Raw genomic sequence first — 21,078 nt, forward strand, 5'->3', positions numbered from 1 at the left:
TAATTTCAATTTACAAAAAAAAAAAAAAAAAAAAAAAAGTCACACAGGTGTCACTGCGCAATTTCTTCAATGTACCGTAAATAGATCGAGACTGATGACGTTCTGACGGATAAAACGGGTACAGTGAAATAAAAGCACATGTACTATCGTCCTGCAACATGGAAATCACAATCTAGTTCCATACATTTTCGAAATGAATAAAGAATAGAAAAATAATATGGCTCTCCAGGTGTCATTTGTACACGAGAGGAGTGCCATTTTCCACGCAACGTTACAAAAACACAAGCGCAAACGTCGTCGGATGCTTCGCTCATCAGAAGTTCTGCAGCTCGGCCGGGTAGACAAAGTTGCTCCTGAAGAGTTTATAGGCCAGCGCCTGCCCTCCGAATATCATCATCACCAGCCCCGAGCCTGCCGAGTAAGTAAAGGTGGATGAATACGGAAAAGCCGTCGAGCGATTGAAAAACACTCCACATCTCACCCAGTGCCATCCACCAGTGCTCGGTCGAGGGGAAGTCCGACATCACTGCCCAAAGAGAGAAAAAGAAAAATACACCAGTTGAAAATGGACGTAACGTAGCTCACTCAAAAAGTCCACAATGAACGTGCGTCCCTCTGTGGGTTCCCGTGCACGCTTAGCAGAATGGTGCTTTTGGGAACGCACAGAGCACACTTTCAAAAAAAAAAAGTGACATTACAATCAATCCATCCATTTCATTCAAATGACATCCAGTGATCCTTGTCTGGGTGACATGGAGCCATTCTTGGAGCTCATGACAACCAAGCGTTACATAACCTGACTAATCCTCCTGCACCTGCAACAGTCATGGCCACATGCAGCAGCGTGACCGTGATGGCGTAGTCCCACACCCATTCCTCCACGATCCAGGCAAACACCAGCCCTCCCAGAACATAGGTGACTTCTGTGGAAATGACGCCCACTACGGAGGGAGGGAGGGAGGGAGGGAGGGAGGGGGTGGGTTAGGGTCCGGGTGCCGCACAGACATTCATTCATTTGTTGGTTGGTTGGTTGGTTGGTTGGTTGGTTCTGAAAACTCAATGTCAACTCCATGGCATCAAGATGGTGCATCCGTGAGTCGTCGGCGCTTTGAGCATTCCGCTACTCGCTCACCCAGGTATTTTGGGTTCTGCCATGACGGTTGGGTGGTGTAGTCAAACGGTGCCAACAGGCTGTTGATTTCATGAACCCTGCAAGCACGCAAAATGGCTAGGATGGAGAAAAAAGAAAGAAAGAAAAAAATCCCTCCCTTGTGTACCTGAGCAATCCCACGCAGAGGCTGACTGCCACGTAGTAGAGCGAATAGAAGCAGAGCGTGCACATCAGCAAGTTCTGCAGGACCACCTGAGGGAGGACAAAAAGTCAACGTTGGGATGCCCTTTCTCCCCAGAACGCTCAAAAACCTTCCGCAAAAGAGCTCGTCACCGTTGGGCCCGTCACTAGCCGGCATTGACCAGATTCCCTTCCGTTTGTCAAAGCGTAGGTGGCGTATTATGGTGCGGCCGGCCCAGCGGTGTGCGCACGCACGCACGCACGCCTCAGCCGAGCCGGCGCTAATTTACTTAGCGGCTTGTGAACGGTGGCCCACCGCCCGCCCGCCTTCTTTTCCTGCCCGCCTTCTTTTCCTGCTCCTTCCTGACTTGGCGGACGTACTTTGCATGCGGCAGAGAAAATCACAAGAAGAAAAGGTGGTGCTTACCCAGGTGTCACTGGGCGTGGTCTTGAGGGAGACTGCTCCATGGCGCTTGATGAGCGTGAATCCACAACATCGACAGCAGTAGTCCAAAAACATGAATGGCCGTCAGAGAGAAAGCCAGCGAGAGTGCCTTCCACCTACCTACAAGTGTCATGTTTGCAATCCAAGAGAGAGATCGGAAGGATTATTCAAAACAGGATTAGGACTAAGAAGTCGGAGCGCGATGGTACTTTTCAGTTTACTGTGCTGCCTCTCACAGGTCACTCATAGAACTACACCAGACAATGATGTATGCAGTGTGCCGATTAGGATAGCCTTTTTTTTTTTTTTTTTTTTTTCCCCAAACAGAGTATTTACCTCAAGTCATTGGAATGCTCATCGAAGTACAAGAAAGGCAGGAATCTGCCAAGCTATTGAAAATGATTGGGAATTATGATGAGAAGCCATTTTTGCCTTCAATTCTTGAGTGTTCAGCGCGTCCCCACGGCAACAGCCTTTGAAAATAAAAATGGCCCAATGGACCTCCGTACGACCTGGCACGCACCATCCCTCCCGCCCGCCCTCGCTCCCTCCCTCCCTCCCCCTCCGTTTGACGCACAAGCCGCGCGCTCTCGCTCGCACACATGTTCACGCGCAGCGGAATGCTTCGGAAGCACCGTACGTGGAACAAGAAGACGTTTCCTACTGTACTAGCCACAAAAGAGGCTTTTTGCGCGCGTCGATCTTTGAACGCAACAGTTTGGAGGAGCGGTGGACGTCGGTCGGGGAGTTTTGACGCGAGCGAGCGAGCGACGCGCAGGCCGAGGACGACGTCACGTTTGCGGCTTTTCAAGCATCTCCGTACCGTGAGGAGACGCACTGGCCGGCAGCGTGACTTTGGAGAGTCCAAACAAAAGAAGGAAAAGAGGCAAAGAAGCGGAGCGCGCGGAAGATAAAGTGGTCCAAAAAACAGTGCAGGACTGGGATCAGAATAAAAGTCGACTTTGCACGTATGCTGACTCAAGTGTGATGCAGCGAGATGGATTTATTGACGGAACACTGACGCTCTTACTGAAAGGTAAGGAAATGCAGGAATTGCATTCATGAAGCGGTTTTTTCTGGAGTTCATGAAATGGTTTCATCTGATTCAATTCTTGCCGGTTATCTGTTGAAAACGAACGCAACCGTTGCCTTCCTCTGGCGCACAATACTTGTTAACAACGCCATAGGTGGGATCGCGGCATCGTGCCTTAGCACTTTTAACAACTCGTACGATTGCTAAGGAAGGAAGGAAGGAAGGAAGGAAGGAAGGAAAGACGAACGGACTGACGGACGTCGAAGGGGACATTTTCTGGGGGCCCACATTTTGCTCGGGCACCCCTTCACCGTGTATCTAATCTGAATGCCGCTATTATACTGCCCCCGCGTGGCCAGGCAGGAGGAGCGAAAATGTGGCCGGCCGGTCGGCTGGCCAAAGTGTCTCATCGTTGTTTTCTGGGCCTCGAGCGCCACGCACGGCCCGCTTTCGCCCGCCTACGCTCGCTTGCACGCACTCACGCACGCACGCACGCAAAGGACAAGCACGCAATGTGAGCTTAGCGGTCTCCTCGTCAGCATGCATATTTCATACGCCGTTCTTCAATGTTGGATGAAGGACTACAAGCCTTTCAATTATTTCTCAAAAGGAGAGACTCGGCTTGGCCACGGACGCCATGCCAGTGTCCGTTTTGTTGACAAATTGGTAAATGCTCTGAGGTTAAGGAGTGACGTGAAGCGGGGTCAAGCCCTCATAAACTGCGAGTGAAAGGTGGACGGACAGGCAATGCTTGAATTGCCATTTGTTCATTTTGTCCTTTGACCAATACATTCCAGTCAAAGTTGCCTCCAGATCCAAATAGGCTTGAAAATGGCGTCACACAACAAATGCTGTCTGTTTAAGATGTGTGTGGGTGCCTGAAGACATGCAGAGTGAGTAATCCCTGCTGGAATCAACAGCCTGCCTGCCTGCCTGCCTGCCATTCAGCCAGCCAGCAGGCCGGCCAGCCAGCCAGCCAGCCGGCCAGCCAGCCAGCCAGCCGGCCAGCCAGCCAGCCAGCCGGCCTGACTGATCCAATGGAATCAACTTGTCAGACTTTGAGAGATTTTGTTGTTGGGGAAAAAGGAGCGCAAGAAGGAGGTGACGCCAGACTCACCTGAGGTGCAAGATGGGCAGGAAGACCATGCCAACAACGCTGCCTGGCCACTTTGCAACTCCGCTGCAACGTCAACATGCAAGTGGTCAGCTCGCGCTCGGCACATTGGGCAGCTGGTAAAATGTTAGCTAGTCGTGAATATTAAAAGCCCCTCTCCTCTTTGGATGTCACCTTTCCTTTTTGGACTCACAAGATGCCGCCTCCCCTCTGAACGCCGCCGTACCTGTCCTCACAGCCGGCTGTTGCCACGGAAACGAGTCACCTCACAGCAGCTAACACGTCCAAAGAAGGCCAAAAGTAGACAAACGCCATCTGAAAGATCATGTTTTTCATGTATGGCGCTTCAAAGGTCTAATTCAAGCCGCATTTAAGGCTTCTAAAAATGGTTGCGGCTATAGGCGGCCAGCCGCCTATAGCCGCCGCCACGCACGACGACTGAGCTTTGAGAGATCCGAAAAATGCATTTCACCAAATGTGGTTGGCCAGCTTCTTTTGAAAACGCCCGATTTGGATTGGCCGCTTTGCTTGTTACAACGCTGGCAAACGTGCAAAAAGCAGCGCCACGTCTATTCAGCTAGCTCACGAAAGGCGTCGCCGTGCGCTAATCTCTACCGTTTTGTCTTTTGTGGCAAAGTATGACGGCCGCAGCCGGCGTGCTGACGGGCTTGGCCAAGCTGAAGCGGCAGGATTCGGTCCGCTCTCAGCAGCGGCCCGCCGAGGAGGAGCGAGCGCCCAGGTTCCCAATATTGCGGCCATTTTCCACGTTAGCATTGGGCGGCTCATTAGCTGTCAACCTGCTTGCTTTTAACATTTGCATTGTGACAGAAAAGGAAAGCGGCGCACTGACGTGGTGGTGGTGCGCGGCCGCTTGCGCCTCTTCTCCGCTTCGGGGTTCTTCCTCCTGCTGGGCCTGCTCGTCCTGGCCGTCGGCGTCGCCATGGTCACGCTGGGCTACTGGCCGCAAGCCTCGGGCCTAAGTGGCGGAGGACCGTCCCCGGCGGCGGTGGTGGACAGCGCCCTCGAGAGCTCCGGCCTGAGTCAAAAGACGAAAGGTCACACCATTTCAGCTTGCAGATTTGCGCTCAGATTAGCTCAAAACAGAGGCGCGTGTGTGTGTGTGTGTGTGTGTGTGTGTGTGCGTGCGTGCGTGCGTGCGCGCGCGCGCACCCGCACGCAGGTCGGGACGGCGGGCAGCGGCGAGGGGGCGCTCTGGCTCGCTTCCTGGAGCGGCACCGGCACTCGGAGAGGATGAAGATGTTCGGGCCCTTCACCATGGGCATCGGGATTTTCATCTTCATCTGCGCCAATGCCATTCTTCACGAGAACAGAGATCGGGAGACAAAGGCAGGTGCGGCGTTGCGGCCGTGCCGCTCGCTCGCTCCATTAACTAAACATTTGTCTGTGGCGGCTTGCAGATCATCCACATGCGAGACATGTACTCCACCGTCATCGACATCCACGGCCTCCGCCAGAAGGCGCACAAGCAGCACCGCCACGACCCCGGGGACCGTGACCCCGGGTACCACGACCCGGTGGCCTTCTCCTCCTGGTCGGAGGAGGAAGAGGCGCCGCTGGCCAAAGAGGAGGAGGCCGGCAGGTGGCGGGCCAGGATGCGGTGTAGCTCGCCGCCCCAAAGAGGAGGCCACCGCGCACGCTCCATCGTCTCGTCTTCCGTCACGGCGTTCACGCTGCCCGTCATCAAAGTCAACAACTGCGTCATCGACGAGCCGGACGCGGAGGCCGTCGCGGAGGAGCCGGGGCGAAGCGGGAGGGACGAGGACGAGTCGCAATCGCCGGGTGCCGCCACGCTGTCCCCGGCGGTCCCGGCGTCGTGCCTGGCCCTGGCCTTCAAAGCGTCGCGCTTGCACCGGAGTCACTCTGCCTACTCAGTGTCCTCCTTCGTGTCTTCCTCCGTGTCCTCGACTTCGGGCAGCTGGCTTTCCCCCGGCGCGGCGCAGTCCGACTTTGGTTCCAACTCCTCTCTGCACATGCTCGGCAACCACTCCAAATCTTTGGACCTGGAGCGCCGGCCCGGCACGCTCGGCGTGCACGGCCATCAGCGCAAGCACCCCAGCTGGCCTCGCTTGGACGGCGGCAGCAGCTGTGGCTTCAAGGGCTACGCCCGGCTGGAGGGGGGCGGCGCCGGCGTAGGGACGAGGCCGCCGCCCGCCGTCGGGGGGGACTACAGCAAACGAGAGAAGCTGCTCATGATATCCCGCTCGCACAACAATCTGATGTTGGAGCGCCACGACGCGAGCGGCAGGACCGTGAAGCGGGGCGGCTCAGAAACCCGCTTCTAAGACTCAATGAGTCACCGTCATTGCGCACGGACGGAGGGACGGACGGCTCCGCTGAGGCAAAGGGGCTTCCGAAAACTCAACACGCGCACAAAACGCTGACGTCGCCGCCGTAACCGCGGCAACGGGCCAGCGTACTGATGTCCAAAATGAAAAAGGTCAACAATTAAAGATGTTAAATCAGTTGAAAAAGTAGCAATCCATTTGCCTACAAAGTTCATCGAGGATCTTTCCAAAGCTGGCAAAGTGTCGCGTTTCCTTCCGGCCGGTCGCCGCCGTCGGGTAAATGTCACGACCGTTACGTCATGCGGGAAAGGAAAGAAAAAAAAAAAAAGCCACTGTCGGCATGGCAACGAGCATCACCGCCGTCACTTATGCTAAAACGGCCAAGAGGGGGGGGGGGGGGGATTGCCATGACAACTGGAGGAAGACGAATTGAAGGGCCATGCGAAAGTTCTCCAGACAAGACTACATTTCTACGTTGGGAGCGTTTTGCGGAGGAAAAAAACCCCAAAACGTAGCGCTGAGCAGGTGTGAACGGCGGGCGTCCTGCCGGCTGATCAAGAAAACATCGAGCCACAACCAAGCAAAAGTTGACGGGGAAATGAGTGCCTTCAAAGTCAACGCTCCGTACGGCCAAAGTGCATTTGTTTGTTTGTTTGTCCGGCGGGGTTGCTGATCAAAAGCACGATGCAACCAAAAAGGGAAAAAAAAAAAAAAAAAGCCAGGCTTTGTTTTCACATTGCGACCTTTGTAACGGCCGGGCCCGCGCGGCTTATCCCCTTAGCGAATGGGCAGAGCGCAAAAGAGCAAAGTTCACGTCATCCACGACGGCAGAGCGAGCGGGAGCACCGTGAAGCCGCTCAAATGACAGCTTGCGCTCTTTCCAAGATCTTCAGCGCCATATTGTGACTTTGTGTGAGTAGTTAAGGCTTCAAAGTAACAAGTTGTTTGCCGTACCTGATGAACGGCTGACTCGGAATTCAAAGGGAGGAGCGCTGGCGTTTTGGGTCCGGGTCCAACCCACTTTAAAGCTGACTTTAAACCCACGATGATGGTCACGGCTCTCCGCAACGCCGAGTCAATGTTAGTCTCGATTGCTTTGTTGTTGATTTAAAAAAAAATGGTTTGAATCTAGTCAGTCCTGACCCTTCTGGGTTCGAATCAAAGCACGGGGAGGGAGTTACCTTCTGCCACCTTTGAATGGTAACGGCCAGGAAAAAGGCTTTGGCTTACGACGTCTCCCCCCCGGAGCAGGATGGAGGTCCTGAGCGGGCCCTGGGCCGGCCTGGCTCTGTTTCTGAGGAAGACGTTCCCACAGACAGACGGAGAGGACAGCGAGACGAGCGACAGCTTCCCACGGCTGTGCCTCTTGGGCCTGTTCTTCTGCGTCTGCGCGCTCTTGTTGGAACTGCTGCTCTATTTCCATCAGAAGCTCAGCCAAGGTAGGCGTCGTCGCCGCCGTCTTTTTGTCCACAATATGGAAGCAAGCCAATGTCGAAATGACCAATGAGCAGGCATATCGGACGCTGGCTTCCGGAAATACTGATCGAGTCCAAACTTCAAGCAATTGGCTTCTGGAAATACTGACGATCAAGTTCAAACTTCGATCAATTGGCTTCCAAGTTCAAAGTTTTGGGTTCTGGAAATGCACCAGGTTCGAATTCGACCTTCAACCACATCTTGAGTGTTTGGTTCGAAGTCGTCAACAACGTCAGTTATCGATCCATCCCATCTTGCCCAATTCCGACACAATTCAGTCAAGTGTCTGAAAGTGGTCAGAAAAGGATTGTGATGACAGCAGTGCGTTTGTTGCAAATGTACTTACCGTCTCAAGGCGAGGACGTTTGTGAGCGGAAAGGACGCCAGCCATGCTTGCTTGCTTGCTTGCTTGCTTGCTTGCTTGCTTGCTTGCTTGCTTGCTTGCTTGCTTGCTTGCTTGCAAAACACGAGCAAGTCAAGCGCCACCAGCTCGCTCGTGCAGACTCGCTTTGAATCTCTTGGGGGCATTTGAATGGCGCCGCTTATTTTTCAGACCACCCAATTCACATACTTGTGCAAAGCGCTACTGCACTTTTTGGCTGTATTCTGAGCGAATAGCGTCACCCTTTGCAGCGGAGCTTGAGCTGGCTGGGCTTTCACACCACGGACGGCAGCGCCATCTACAGGTCGCTCCGCCCCACAGCACGCGAGAGGAGTAGGAGCGTCGGTGCGCATGCGTGCACCTGTGGAGCACAACTACGGAAAGAAAAAGAATCAACTTCAGAGGATTACGATGCTTTATTTCAAGTGGGACGCGGGAATTGACTTGAAGGGTCGTACAGTGGCGAGAAAGGAACAATCTTGGGAGCAATGGGGCTGCGTGGAAAAGACTCAATTTGAACCACTCCCAAGAATGGACTTTGCAGCCAGCCCCACTGCTCCTTTGAGTCAAAGAACATATTGTGTCATTTTTAGTGGTTTTAATGACCCCATCCCAAAAATAGGGAAACTGGGAAATAGAGAGAAAGAAAATGGCTTCACAGAGGAAATCAAATGCAGCCAAAGCAAAACTACAGACATAGTTGTGACATCATATGCATCCAAAAGGTGAAAGTCCCTCAAATATTTTGGGGGCGAAAAACACCAGATTAAAATATTTCACCTTTGAGAAGAGTTGACGTGTGTCAATTTGAACAAATCGAATAAAAAAAAAAAAAAAAATGCTGGAATGTTTGGTTTAGTCTGATTTTTTTTCTTCTGCGGTCGGCGCGGCGGCGAGCTTTCTCCGTGAGCCCGGCCATCCCCGAATGCATAAAAAACAACAAGTTAAAAGATGCTACGAACGTTAAGCTAAGCAACGTGGTTCCTTCGCTCCCTCGGTGTCTGTTATGATACTTTTTAGGATTGTTACTTTCTGGGGGAGGGCACCTCTCCACTCTCTCAAGGTCAGTCGTCCTCGTCGGCCAGTTCCGTCTCTTTGTGAACCACCACCCTGGTGACGGACATGTCGGGATGCTGCTCTTTGGCCTCCTTGATGGCCTGGGCCAGAGCCTGCCAGAGACAAAGAAAGAAAGAAAGAAAGAAAGACGCAATCACAAGGCCTGCCCCGGCCGGCCGGGTGCTTCACTTGCGGCCAACCTCGTCGTGGTCGATGTCGCGATCGCCCGTAATGACGATGCGTTTCTCGATCCTCGTCTCCGACAGGCCGCCCTTCCGCGTCTGCACGAGAGCGGGCGGCAGAATGCTTTGAAAAGCGCGCGCCCGGTCGGTCCGGTCCGGTCCAGTCCAGCGAGCCGATCGATACCTTGGTGATGTGCGTGGTGGTGGTGGTGCACAGCGACTCCGAGGTGACGCTCTGAGCCGTCGTCAGGACCCCGGGCTCTCCGTCGCCGCTTCCGTCCGGCTGCCGGCAACAAAGCAAAGTGACGTGGTCCCGAGCCGGCTGATCGGGAGAAGGGGTTGCTCTCTGATCACGCACCTGCGCCGCCTCGTACGTGATGGTCTTGGTTTCCGTGTGCACGATGGGCACCTCCTTGGTGGCGATCTGGCTTTTGTGCTCCGCAAACGTGTCCGATATGGTCAGCGTTTCCGTCTTGACCACGGGCGGCTGCGACAGACAATTCATTCCTCTGACGGCGGCCGGCCCGGTGAGCCACGCGAGATGCAGACCGAGCTCGAGACCGAGCGAGCGAGCGAACGAGGAAGGGAGCGAGCGAGCGGGGAGGGACAAATTCCACACGCGCTCAGCCGCCGACACCATACGACACGACACGAGCGGAGGGAGCCCCGGGAGACGCCACCAAACGCAGCAGCAAGAGAGCAGCCCACCCCGACTTTACCTGAGAGCAACAAATAACCTGCGGTCGCTCATCCTCCGCCACCTCGCCGTTGGCGGGACCGTTTGGAGCTCGGCCGGGCGTCGCCTCGGCTTCTCCCGCCGGGTTCTCGTCTTCGGCGGGCCGGCTAAGCTCCGCCAACTTCTCCCTCTCCGGGCAATATTCCGCCTCCTCGTCGCTCTGGGACGAAGCGCCGTCGCCCTCCTCGTGCCGCTGCTTCGTCTTTTGCCCCGTTGCTTCCGGCGCGCGCTTCACCGCATTGGCGGAAATCTCTCGCACCGCTACGGTTTCTTCAATTTCAACTTCCGTCGTCTGAGCGCGCGCACGCACGTGCGAACCGACACAAAACGAAGCACACAAAAGCAAAATATTAGTATGGACAAAAATGATGTTATGGGACCACTGAGGTTAAAAGCAAAAGCCAACATCTGGACAGGCGGGCGTGATGCCGCGTGGAGAGGAAAGCGTGAAGGTTAGAGCACCTTGGAGGCTTCTGGGCCGGCGGGGCTGTTATCTGCTGCGCTCGCCGCTGCTTCTGTTACGGGCGCCTGCGTGTCACACACACACACACACACACACACACACACACACGGGTAGCCAGTGCACGCGTCAATCCCGTGTCGCAGAAGCTGCTTAAAGTCTAGGCAGACCCGCATGGCATGCACTTGGGACGGACGGCGTCAGGTGGGCCGGGTCGGGACGTACCGCGGTGGGCTGCTGGGGGGAGGAGGCCACGCGCTTGTCCCAGAGGTTGTGCGGTGGCGGCGGAGGGGAGGGGGGCGGCGCCTCCATAAAAGAGCGCTTGAGCTGGCTAACGCTAGCCTGGTGTTTGAGGACTTCCTCTTGGCTCTTATTGTGCTCCTGATCGGGGCCGATGGAGGTTCCGTTTGGACGTTGGACAGAACGAGGGAGGGAGGGAAGAAAGAGGGAGGGAGGGAGGGGGCATTGGGTCACAGGAACATTAGGCTGTCGAGGAGCATTTCACTTGTGACTTTTGCATTGGAGGTGATCACTGCGGCCGGCAGGTGCGTGGATGGGTGTGTGGAGCTTGCGTTTCTCATGACACTTGTGATTGCCAATTGGAATTTTTGCAAGGTTGACATTTTCATTAAATGCAATCATTTGAAAAACGGGGCACCTCAGCCAAACGGGATGGATGGATGGATGGATGGATGGATGGATGGCTGGCTGGCTGGATGGATGGCGCCAACTCCAAAAGTGGGTTTCGTCGTACTTATTTGCCCCTGCCCGCCTTGGCGATCACCTCCGGTTGTTGCCGGTTTTAGTTGGTTAGCAAACAGCAAATCATCAGACACGGAACGAAGGGGCGGAGGCAGGCTTGGCCCTAACCCTGGAGGGGTTACTGAGGCAGGGTTAGTCGGGACAGTCGCGGAAAGCGCAAAACCCGGGAACGGCATTCCGCATGCACGCCTCACAAAGCGGCCATTGTGCAAATACTTCATTGCAGCGCATGAGCGCCGGGCGACTTTAGACACCTTCGAGCCGAGCTGTCCAAAATGGCCACCGCGTCAATTTCAGACCACTGCGAGCATGCAAACCGCAGCCCGACAGAATGGCTGTGGTGGGCGGGGCGAGAAAAGGTGGCAAGCAGGCAGGCAGGCAGGCAGGCAGGCTGATTGGCGCCCGTCAACGGCACGGCGCTCAAGTACCAACCTCTAACATCAAATTACTGTGCCTGACATAAATATTTTCCACACGCGCTCTCGGCGGACTCTGGAAGGTGGACAAATAGAAAGCGGGCAGGATTATAGATCCAACTCAAATCAACACAACAGCAAAAACAAAGATTTCATCCAAAGACGCACACGGGCCACGGTCAAAGCGGACTCTCGCTAGCTCAGGAACGAACGCAACAACAAACCCGCGGGCAACACAACCTCGGTCGGACGCAGAGCGGGAAAGAAGGCATGCCGGGTTCAGACGGCCCCTCCCCCTACAGACCTGGGTGGGCGGGGCTTCCGCACGGTCGGGGACGGAGTCCGCCTTCTTAACCTCGGTGCCGTAGAGAAGGTTGTGGAAATGGGAGGGGCGGGTTCAAAAGAAAACCAAATGGATGATGGACAAAATAGTAATTGATGACTTTTCGCCAAATCCATATGCTGCCCTCGTGTTACGTGTGACTGCTCCATCCATTTTGGAACGGAAGCGTCATCTAAAATGCTCTTTTGAAATATCCCGCATTTGCGATGCAGGCGTGATGGGGGAAGGGGTAAAAAACGAAACAAAAAAATCTGGTAAAAATAAAAAAAAAATAAAAATCAAGCGAGCGTCTAAGCGGCAGGGTGGCACATTTCCCGCGAGACCAAAGCCAGGCGGCTCCCCCGCGGACTCCGCGGGCGGCACAGCGCCAGGCCCAGCACAGGCACGGCCAAAAGCAAGGCCGGCGCCAGCGAGCGGCCGGCCGCCAGCGCCACGGCCAGCGCCACGGCCAGCAGGAAGGCCGCCGACAGGAGGGAGGCCAGCGGAGGCGGGCGCGCCCTTGAAAAGGGCTCCGAGGCCAGGCCGCGCTTCAAGGTGGCCGCCAGCCAATGGCAAAAGGGCTTCTTGGGGGCGCTCAGCAGGAGGAGGGCTGACGGAAGCGCCGACGGAAGCACTGCCCTCAGCGAGCGCCGCCCGCCGCCGCCGCCGCCTTCCACGCCGCTCCCTCGGGAGCCGCCCTCTCCCTCCGGGACCGGAGCGTCACACACGGGAGGCGTCGGCTCTCGGGCCTCGGCGACGTCGGGGAGCCCGCGCTCCGCCTCCGGCTCCAGCTCCGGCTCCGAGATGGAGTCGAGCGACGGCGGGATGGAGGAGAGGGACGATAACGAGGAGAAAGAAAGGGGGAACATGAAGATGGACTAATGGGGAGGAGCACGCGTCAAACAGGCCAGTGTCCAAAATTAGCATGCAAGAGTGAGTGGAGAAGGGGGGGGGGGGGGGGAGAAACCAGGAGAGACAACATTAGTCAACGTCAAGAGAAAAAGGTTCAACAGAAGGAATGCGGTGGCGGCACCAGTGGCGGGTGATGAAAACCTTTGGATGTTTACGGCTAAATTTGACCACAAAAACAAATGGAGACACCACGCTGGCTGATAGCTGGCTAGCTGACTGATAGCTGGCTAGCTGACTGATAGCTGGCTAGCTGGCTGATAGCTGGCTGGCTAGCTGGCTGATAGCTGGCTGGCATCCGACATTTGATAGAACCAAAGCAGACGTGAAGGGAGGGAGGAAAAAGGCCAAAAGTGAAAGGGGGGGGTCTATAAGGGGCATGCACAAGCCACACCACGGCATCCGCTCAACTCCCGACCCGTACGCCAAAGCTAAGGCCTCGGCGCACCTCGTGGCTTTCCAACGCACCTTGGAATCTGAGCAGAGGTCCGAGAGGGGTCGCTGGCCATTGTCGGCGGCAACGCGGTCCGCCTCTGTGACGCTGATGCTCGGGGCTGAGGAGACAAAGCAGAAAGTTTTGCAGCGCGTACGCCGCCACGTGAGTCGGGCTGCCGTTTTGCTCACGACGCGACGTCCCCCCCCCCCCCCCCCGTACGTTGACCTGAAGGTGGCGCTCTAGAGCCTCACGAGCGAGTCATCGGCTGGGGGCGGCGTTTTCACACGCGCGCGCGCACAAGCAGCGAGTAGCCCTGGCAAAAAAAGTGAGAAAAAAAGCCTACCTCCATCCAGACTGAGGCCGATGCGTTGGGACAAGGTGCGCTGAAAAGCCGGCGCCGGGCGGTCGATCAGGGCGCTGGCCAGGCGGGTCTGCGTCTGCGTGCGGCCGCTGTAGCGGAACTTGGAACCCAGTGTCAGGAAGCGCGCGGCTGTGGCGCCAACCGCCTCCGGCGCGTTGAGCCTGCCGGAAAGGAAGGCGGAGCCGAGGAACGGTCAGCCGAGCGACCGTCAGCCGAGCGACCGTCAGCCGAGCGACCGTCACGGCTGACCGTCAGCCGAGCGACCGTCAGCCGAGCGGCCACGCGGCGGGTGCGCCTGCCTACCTGAAGAAGCCGTGGTTCTCCACGCACACCTTCCACAGCCGTTTGGCCGAGCGATGGCTCTGCAGCTTGAAGCCCACGCTGCTCTCAAACTGCTCCGTCTGCGGCAAAGCGCGTGAAAACCGGGCGACGGTCCGGCGACACGGCGAGCGACGCGGCTCGTACCTCTCCGGGCCTGATCTTGATGTAGAAGTTGTTTCTCTTGTAGGAAATCTTGAGGATCTTGGGCCAAGCGAAGCGATTGATCCGAAGCCGGTCCTTGTAGACCAGCAGCCCGTTGGCGCACACTCCCAGCGTGATGTCCACGCCCTCGGAATCCTGCGACGGCACGGGGGGGAATGCGTTTTCGGGGGTGCCGGCTGGGCGGGCCGAACGGTGCGCTCCGGTTGCGGCCGAGTGTCCCGGCGGCTTGCCGCTTGGCGTTAGCTGGCAGGCTAAGTCGGTGCCGCAAAGCTTTTAAGTCCGCGGCCATCTGGCCATTGTCAGGGTTACGGCCATTTCTTCTTTTTCTGGCCAAATTGACCGCTAAAATCTGGCAGGAATAGGCGCCCGAACCGGCCGGTTTTTCCGGCGCAAAGACAAACATGCACGGGAAGGATGACTGCAGCCCCCGAGGGAGGCGGGCCGTTCCCACGGCTTTGTCTGTTTGTACAGCTGAGACACGCACGCAGGCACGCACGCACGCACGCACGCAGGCACATAACTGACTGATCCAAGTGTGTGTGTGTGTCGGGAGTTGTACCTTTGCGTGGTGCAGGTCCACCCCGTACATGGACAACTTCTTGGCGTTTTCTAGAAAGTGCACGTCGGCCTGCGCCGGCGTCAGTCCCCTGCGCGTGCGTAGGAGAAAGGCTCCGGTCGGTGAGCGCGCCCGAGCGGCAAACCTTTTGGGCTTTCTCACTTGTGGGCCTTGTAGAGCTCCAAAATCTTCTCTTCCATCTCTTTGCTCTGATTGGGGGCAAAGGTCAGGCGGCCGACGCAGTCCAGGGGCCGAGGCCGCTCGGGGTCCCAGTCGCCGTACTCGGCCTGCCGAGGCAAACGCAAGAGAGTGGCCGGCGGCTCGGGAGCGCCGCCTTCGCAGCGGCCGCGCTTTACCTGCAGCGTGTACGAGGCCAGCAGCGCGCGAGTGACAAAGGAGCAAGGCAGGCGACCGGACGCCGCCACGTCTTGGCGGAGCTGCAGACACAACAGGTACCTCCACCGGAGAAACAAAGACGTCGTCGGTTGACCGGCACTCGTGGCCTCCGAACTCGCTCGCTCGCTCACCTGGTGATGTCTTCGGTCAGCAGCGAGGGGTCGGGTGGGTAGAACTTGACGTTGAAGGCAAACTGCCAGTTGTTGCCTGAGGACGCACGGCGGCCACGCTCGACAAAGGCCCTTGAGCAAACGCGAGCGCCCCCGTCTACTGAAAAGGGAACAACTCACTGCGGATTTGTCTCTTGATCTCCTCGGTGGGCTCCAACCAGCACTGATGGGTAAAGACAAAGACGAGTCAGCCGCTTCGGGGCCCGCCGCTTCGGGGCCCGCCGCTTCGGGGGCAGCAAAGCACCTACCTTCTGCTCGTGGCGGTCGGCGTACGTCAGGCCAAAGTAGTCCTTCTCCAGCAGGTTGAGGTGCTCGCACACCTTGAAGAACAGGAAGAGACCCTTGGCGCCTTTCTGCTCGAGCAAAGGAGAGAAAGGAGGCTTGGATGAAAAGGCTTTGCGGACAAAAGAAAAGCATGGAATCCGCTCCCCAAGCGTACGGAGGAACAAGCGCGCGTCCAAATTTGCTACTTCCTGTGTCAAAGCGCCCCGGCTCGCATTCCGGGAAAATCCTCCACACTGAGCGATGACAATGACATTCAGCCGCACAACACGCACACGCGGTGGGTGACCTTTGCACGGGCAGAAGGTCAGACAGAGAGAGAGAGAGAGCCAGCGGGTGGGAAAAAAGCGCAAAGAATGGAAAGAAAAAAAATCGCTGTCCCAAACTGGAGCCCTGCGTTCTACAAAAGACACTTTCAAGACGGGCAGCGCAGCGCAGCGCAGTGTGTGTGTGTGTGTGTGCAGCCAGCCCATCTGGAATAAAAGGCCGCTTCTTCTTCTTCTTCTTCCAGCCGGCACAAAACATCTCTTCAGTGGAGCCCACACGCTGCTTTCAGCTCATGAACGACAGACAGGGTGGCTGTGCGCGGCGGCATACCTGCAAAGCGGGGTACGTGGCGAGCGCCCGCCCGCCCGCTCGCCCATCGCGCCCACCCACCCACCCGCTCGCCCATCGCGCCCACCCACCCACCCGCCCGCCCGCCGCTGTCCAAAATATGCCGTGGCATCATCGGAATGCATTGAGCAGCCTGCCCTGCACCACAAGCGCAAAGCTAGCTCCTCATGAGTAGACGCAGAACAAGGCTCAACGTTTGGTTGACTTTTCAAAGCGCGAGAACGCTAAGCCGTCTGTCTCACCTCCACCTCGCAGGCAAAGTCGGAGCCGTCCGGGAGGGTCACGTGACACACCGCCAGCTTCATCTTGCTCTTCCTCACCAAGCGCAGCGGCGAGCGCAAGGTGGAGCTCCGGCCCTCCGGCTCCTCGGTTGCTCCCTCACCAGTCTCGCTCTCCTCGGCGGGCTGGAAAACAGAGGAGACGTGCTCCTTTCTTTGCCCAAAAAAAAAAGCTTCCGGGCTAACGTCGGGACCCCTCCTCACCTCGCTCCGGGTTTACAATTTGGGCTTTTTTTTTGTAACGGCGAGCATGTGCATCCGTTGCTGAGCTGTTAAGCAGATTTTCAAGGCAAAGTGGATGGAGAGAGGCGCCAATCAAGCGCCCTGCCCATCAGCGTTTGATCTTCCCAGACTTGGGGGGAAAGCCGATTAGGCCGTTCTCTCCCGGCCCGGCTTGGCCCGCGGAAGGTGGCCGAGCGAGCGAGCGAGCGAGCGCATTTGCAGCCCAGCGCTTTGGGGCTGTGGCGGGCGTGCGGGCGAGCGAGGTCACCTACCTGGGACTGGAGCTTTTTTTCTTTGAGTTGCGGCTCCTTGCCTTCCGCTTCCTCGGCGTGTCCGTTCACTTGCGGGAGCGCCTCTCGGCCGCCGTTCTCCGAGCTCTGCGGGCGCCACCGGCTTTGTCGGTGAGCTCTACAGGCGGGCGGCGCCGGCCACCCTAACCCCAGACCACGTACCTGGCGGCTTGGGGACGTGCGCTTCTTCAGCCAGGCGGGCAGGTAGCGCGCTATGCCCTTGGCCTCCTTCTCTTTGGCTTTCTCTTCGCTGCCAGCCGGCCGCTCCGCTTTGTCCTTCACTTCCGTCTCGAAGCCCGCCTCTGTCGTCATGGCCGCGCCTGGATCGGAGCGTAAGCACACGTGACGGATTTAGAAGGTGCTCGCCGAGCGCCGGATGCCACTTATGGGACGCCTGATGAAAGGAAAGCTTGTTCATGAGCACAAGCCAAAGAGGGCAAAACGTACTCCTGTTATCTTGCGTGGCTTTTTGCCACAGTTCGAGGAAGCGACTGCTTTTGTGTGCACACAAACAGCTTGGAGGTGAGGATTACCTACGAAGCCTTTCAAACGTCTTCTTCTTACGTTCTGCGCAGGCACCGTCTTTTTCCTGAAGCGGCCCGGGACTAAAAATAGAGCGGGCCTCCGGCTAACCAGGAGGGGGGGGGGGGGCGAGAGAGAGAGGCGTGCGTGCAAACTGGCTGGAGGGCGCAGAAGAAATGGAAAATTGAAAAGCAGCGGGTGTTGTCTTTGTTTTGCTCATCAAGGCCAGTTGAATGTGCTCCTCCTTCAACCTCGGACGCCAGGCATAACCCCCCCAACCTTCTAAACTAAATCTGAACTGCACTCTTCCGGGCTCTCTTTTCAAAAGGTTCCTGGCATGAACCCCCCCACCCCCTTTGTGGATTTGCTCGTCTTCCCACAGTCTGTCCAAACAAACAATGGCGGTGAGCCGAGCGCACGCGTCGAAGGCAGATTACGAGCTAATGTGGACGGATGGACGGCTGTGAGCGTTTGTACAGTTCCACGGGGATCAGCACGCTTGCAAAAAAAAAAAAAAAACTATGCTGAGCAACAGCGGCTGTCAGACAATGAGCGAGCACTTCCAACTTTACGGCCGTCCGTCTGGGGGGGGGGGGGTCGTCCTTCCCGATCCTGACATGTCCAATTTTACGGGAGGGGCGGCAGAGACAAAGATGTCAAGACTGCTTTCATCACCGAGCAAGGGTGGAAAAAGCCCGGCCGCCGCCGCCCCTTTGGCACCGATGTCAGGGCTCGGGACGGGTTTCCACGGCAACGGCACTCGTGGACGCCAGGCATAAATCCCCGCGGAGACAAGAGATTACCGCAGCAAAAATAAAGATTATTGAGCAGGCGTACAAGTGACAAAAGAGATTACAGTCTCCCCTCAACCTCCGTTGCAGAGCTACAGCCGGCCGGGACCAGCCCGATCAGTTAACCTGCGCCGGGCCGGGCCGGGCCGGGCCGGGCACACAACAAAAGCGAGCCAAAGCGTTTGCGCGCTTTTCAACGTCGATCGGGGTCGATATCGAGTCGCGCTCGGGCCGCAAACACGGCCGGCGCTCCTGTCACGCCGATCCGATTACCCCGAGGATAATCTGCGCGCGGGTGCGTGCATGCTGCTGTCTGTCGGCATGTCTGTCAGTCCATTAGGGCCTCCCTCCCTCCCTGCCTCCACCCAAGTGCTACTGGCGCCATTGTCACCCGTGGTTCAGCAATTAGTGACAAATATTAGCAGCGGGGGACATCCGCTCGCTGAGGAAAGCGCAAAGTGTGGAGCGGGTGCGCCGTCGCTATGGAGACAGATGTACATCCCATAGAAGGCAACGGGTGCCAGACGAGGCGAGGCGAGGCGCTCGGCTGGAGAACAGAGAAGGCATAGCGGTTACAGGTGGTGAGAGCAGAAGGCTTCACGTTGAACCCGGTCGGTCAGCGAGAAGGGCGTATTTGCGCACACACGCGCCGGCTTTTTCAGCAATAGCTTTCGCTCTCAACTTCCTTCTCACTTCCTGCCCTGCCCTGCCCTGCCTCCCCGACGTCACTTGTTGGCCATTTTCATCTTCCAGGAGCCTCCTAAACCTGGTGGACCGCTTGTGCTAGCCAAAGAGATGCATAGCAGGGTAGCAACTATTGGTCAAATGTAGCAAAGGGATATTGCAAAAAATAGCTCCTTTTTTTTTTGGGAATGAGCGGAGGAATCCAGAGCTCCCAATTGAGGCCTCTCATTAGCGAACGGACAGAGCCGCTAGTGTTCCGTCAAATTGCTGTGGACACGATCACCGAGAATGAGGCAGCAAACCGAGGCGAGGCGGGGTCGCTCGCCATCGTCCCTTGCTCGTGGTGGCTACACTGTCCAATAGGCATTAGACGCAAAAAAAGGACTTATGCCAGATGCAAACTGATGATGCAAAATGATGTGGGTCGTGACCAAGAGGTTTGATACTTGATTGGCTGCTACTTTTCTTGTTTCCATACGTCTTTTCCGCTTCGAGGTGGGCAAGCAGGCAGGGTGAAGACTACATTTCCCACATTCCTTTGCGAACAAACAAGTTCAACACGACCAAGACCCGTCCGTTCAAAGAGTATCGGGCCAACTTTCAAAAAGGCAAAAGCATCAAGAACAACAAGGCACCTCCGCTTACCCCGCTTGGATGGTGCCTGCAACGGAGGCGAATGGCGAGCGAGAGAGCGAGCGAGCGAGCGACAGCCAAGCGACATGTACAAGCGGAACCTCACAAGGAAAACTAGACTGGCTTTTAAACGCCAAAGTTAAGGCCACATGCTCACGAGACGTTACCGTGGATGCTAGTACGCGCACGCGCGCCAACGTGGGAGGGAGGACGCAGTGACCGCGATAGAAAGGACCCCCACGCCGCCCCAAACACTCCGAATTGGAAATGATTTGTAGCGAGCGTACCTGCAGATGCAACACACACACACACACACACACCCGAGACAATGTCACCGCGTGCGTGATTTAAAGGGTCAACCAAAAGCAAACGATACCTTTTTTGATACAAGTCCCAGTTGCAAGAATCTGTGGAGCTCCCAACGGGTGCTGGCCTCGGCGTGTCCGCCCCTCAAGAACGAATTCCTCCTGCAAACAAAAATTTCCTCCTGACTGAAAAATCTGCCAAAGAGTGACAATCATCCTCGAGTCCCGCCCCATAGGCTAAAAATGTGACCCGTTTCGCTTTGTCATTGGTCGAAGGGGATTTCTATATTGCGTTCGGCCACGTGATTGGCCAATGGCGTCGGAGGGAGCGTTCAACACGGATGTCGGCTTGCTGGTGTGGCGCTCTAGCACCCTCTAACGGAGATGTCAGAACACTGCAAGGCCCTATTCTAGCACAAATAGCGGCTTGAGCCTTCATTTACGACGTTCCGTTCAGCCAAAGCAGTCGATTTGGGGTTTAATATCTGCTTTCAAACCAAGTATCCAAGGACCAAAAAAGAAGCGGGAGGGAGGAAGCAATTCTGCTTATCTCGTCCCGATTATCCCGATTCCAAATGGATTTAGGGACCTGGCATCGCTGTCAATCAACTCTTTCCACACCCCCTCTCCGCTCTGAGTGCATTTGTCAAGTCTCCGCAGGATTTTACAATTTGTCGTCCAAGTGCTTTGTGTTTTTCCTTGCTTTTTTTCTTCATGCAATGTCGGCGTTTTGCTTGTTTACATTTTCGTTGGCGTAGACTTTCGATCCTCTTCGATTCTTTCCCTGTTTCACGAGAGCAATTTTGTGCTTCATATTGATCAATGTCAGTCGTTTGTATTTTGCATGTCTGCATCTCTCAGTTTGCTGCAATAACCTTGAGAGCAGAACAGAGTTTTGCTCACTGCCTTGGACTAAATCCTTTAACGTGCAGTTGACGAAAGCGTTCTAGCGTCAATCAAAGGTCCAGCTCCTTCCTTCCTGTTGTAGTTGCGCATCTTTGGATCCCACATTCCTCTCAGCTGCTTGAACTGAACTGTAAACGTGTAAAAAAAAATAAAAAAAAAATCAGAGGGTGGGTTGTGTTCTTCCACCAGGAGGCGCTACTGACTTCTATCAAAGCGAGACTGCGTGCTTTTTCCGAGTCCGACAATAAAACCGAGTCC

The 21,078-nt window shown here is 56.2% G+C and overlaps 4 protein-coding genes across 24 annotated transcripts; 2 read left to right on the forward strand and 2 right to left on the reverse strand.

Annotated features, from left to right (window-relative positions):
* Window positions 1–17: 17 nt before the first annotated feature.
* On the reverse strand, window positions 18–8,317 carry tmem244 (transmembrane protein 244). Of its 15 annotated transcripts, none has more exons than XM_085937672.1 (10): window positions 7,371–7,970; window positions 5,054–7,283; window positions 4,734–4,919; window positions 3,887–4,198; window positions 1,719–1,763; window positions 1,278–1,363; window positions 1,133–1,209; window positions 816–941; window positions 482–526; window positions 18–411 (listed from the first exon to the last, which is right to left on the reverse strand). In XM_085937672.1, the coding sequence occupies exons 4-10, from the start codon at window positions 3,962–3,964 to the stop codon at window positions 314–316; spliced, it is 555 nt and encodes a 184-aa protein (XP_085793798.1). In that variant the 5' UTR covers window positions 3,965–4,198; window positions 4,734–4,919; window positions 5,054–7,283; window positions 7,371–7,970; the 3' UTR covers window positions 18–313. The 15 variants fall into 15 exon arrangements, with proteins under 15 accessions (XP_085793798.1, XP_085793800.1, XP_085793803.1 ...); XM_085937674.1 differs by having other exon boundaries at window positions 5,054–6,068; window positions 7,144–7,970; XM_085937682.1 differs by having other exon boundaries at window positions 22–411; window positions 1,719–1,856; window positions 3,887–3,949; window positions 4,058–4,158; window positions 5,054–7,966.
* tmem200a (transmembrane protein 200A) lies at window positions 2,360–6,361 on the forward strand. Its single transcript, XM_085937655.1, has 5 exons — window positions 2,360–2,772; window positions 4,521–4,622; window positions 4,712–4,938; window positions 5,064–5,230; window positions 5,302–6,361. Exons 2-5 carry the CDS (start codon window positions 4,522–4,524, stop codon window positions 6,184–6,186), a joined length of 1,380 nt encoding a protein of 459 aa, XP_085793781.1. The 5' UTR covers window positions 2,360–2,772; window position 4,521; the 3' UTR covers window positions 6,187–6,361.
* On the forward strand, window positions 6,620–9,637 carry LOC147041991 (uncharacterized). Of its 2 annotated transcripts, XM_085937692.1 has the most exons (3): window positions 6,647–7,269; window positions 7,441–7,628; window positions 8,299–9,366. In XM_085937692.1, exons 1-3 carry the CDS (start codon window positions 7,235–7,237, stop codon window positions 8,382–8,384), a joined length of 309 nt encoding a protein of 102 aa, XP_085793818.1. In that variant the 5' UTR covers window positions 6,647–7,234; the 3' UTR covers window positions 8,385–9,366. The 2 variants fall into 2 exon arrangements, 1 of the variants encoding a protein (XP_085793818.1); XR_015068890.1 differs by having other exon boundaries at window positions 6,620–7,101; window positions 7,441–9,637.
* epb41l2 (erythrocyte membrane protein band 4.1-like 2) lies at window positions 8,445–20,186 on the reverse strand. Of its 6 annotated transcripts, none has more exons than XM_085937619.1 (22): window positions 19,986–20,177; window positions 17,142–17,299; window positions 16,962–17,066; window positions 16,432–16,593; window positions 15,541–15,645; window positions 15,413–15,455; window positions 15,254–15,329; window positions 15,083–15,182; window positions 14,889–15,013; window positions 14,730–14,817; window positions 14,153–14,305; window positions 13,991–14,088; window positions 13,670–13,848; window positions 13,359–13,444; window positions 11,676–11,735; window positions 10,707–10,862; window positions 10,484–10,549; window positions 10,005–10,313; window positions 9,644–9,772; window positions 9,470–9,568; window positions 9,304–9,384; window positions 8,445–9,216 (listed from the first exon to the last, which is right to left on the reverse strand). In XM_085937619.1, exons 1-22 carry the CDS (start codon window positions 20,146–20,148, stop codon window positions 9,112–9,114), a joined length of 2,646 nt encoding a protein of 881 aa, XP_085793745.1. In that variant the 5' UTR covers window positions 20,149–20,177; the 3' UTR covers window positions 8,445–9,111. The 6 variants fall into 6 exon arrangements, 5 of the variants coding, with proteins under 5 accessions (XP_085793745.1, XP_085793747.1, XP_085793746.1 ...); XM_085937621.1 differs by lacking the exon at window positions 19,986–20,177 and adding an exon at window positions 17,513–17,821; XM_085937620.1 differs by lacking the exon at window positions 11,676–11,735.
* Between the last annotated feature and the right edge of the window lie 892 nt (window positions 20,187–21,078).

Source organism: Syngnathus leptorhynchus, chromosome 18, assembly GCF_054491065.1.
Source record: "Syngnathus leptorhynchus isolate UIUO chromosome 18, UIUO_Slep, whole genome shotgun sequence".
NCBI lineage: Eukaryota > Metazoa > Chordata > Actinopteri > Syngnathiformes > Syngnathidae > Syngnathus > Syngnathus leptorhynchus.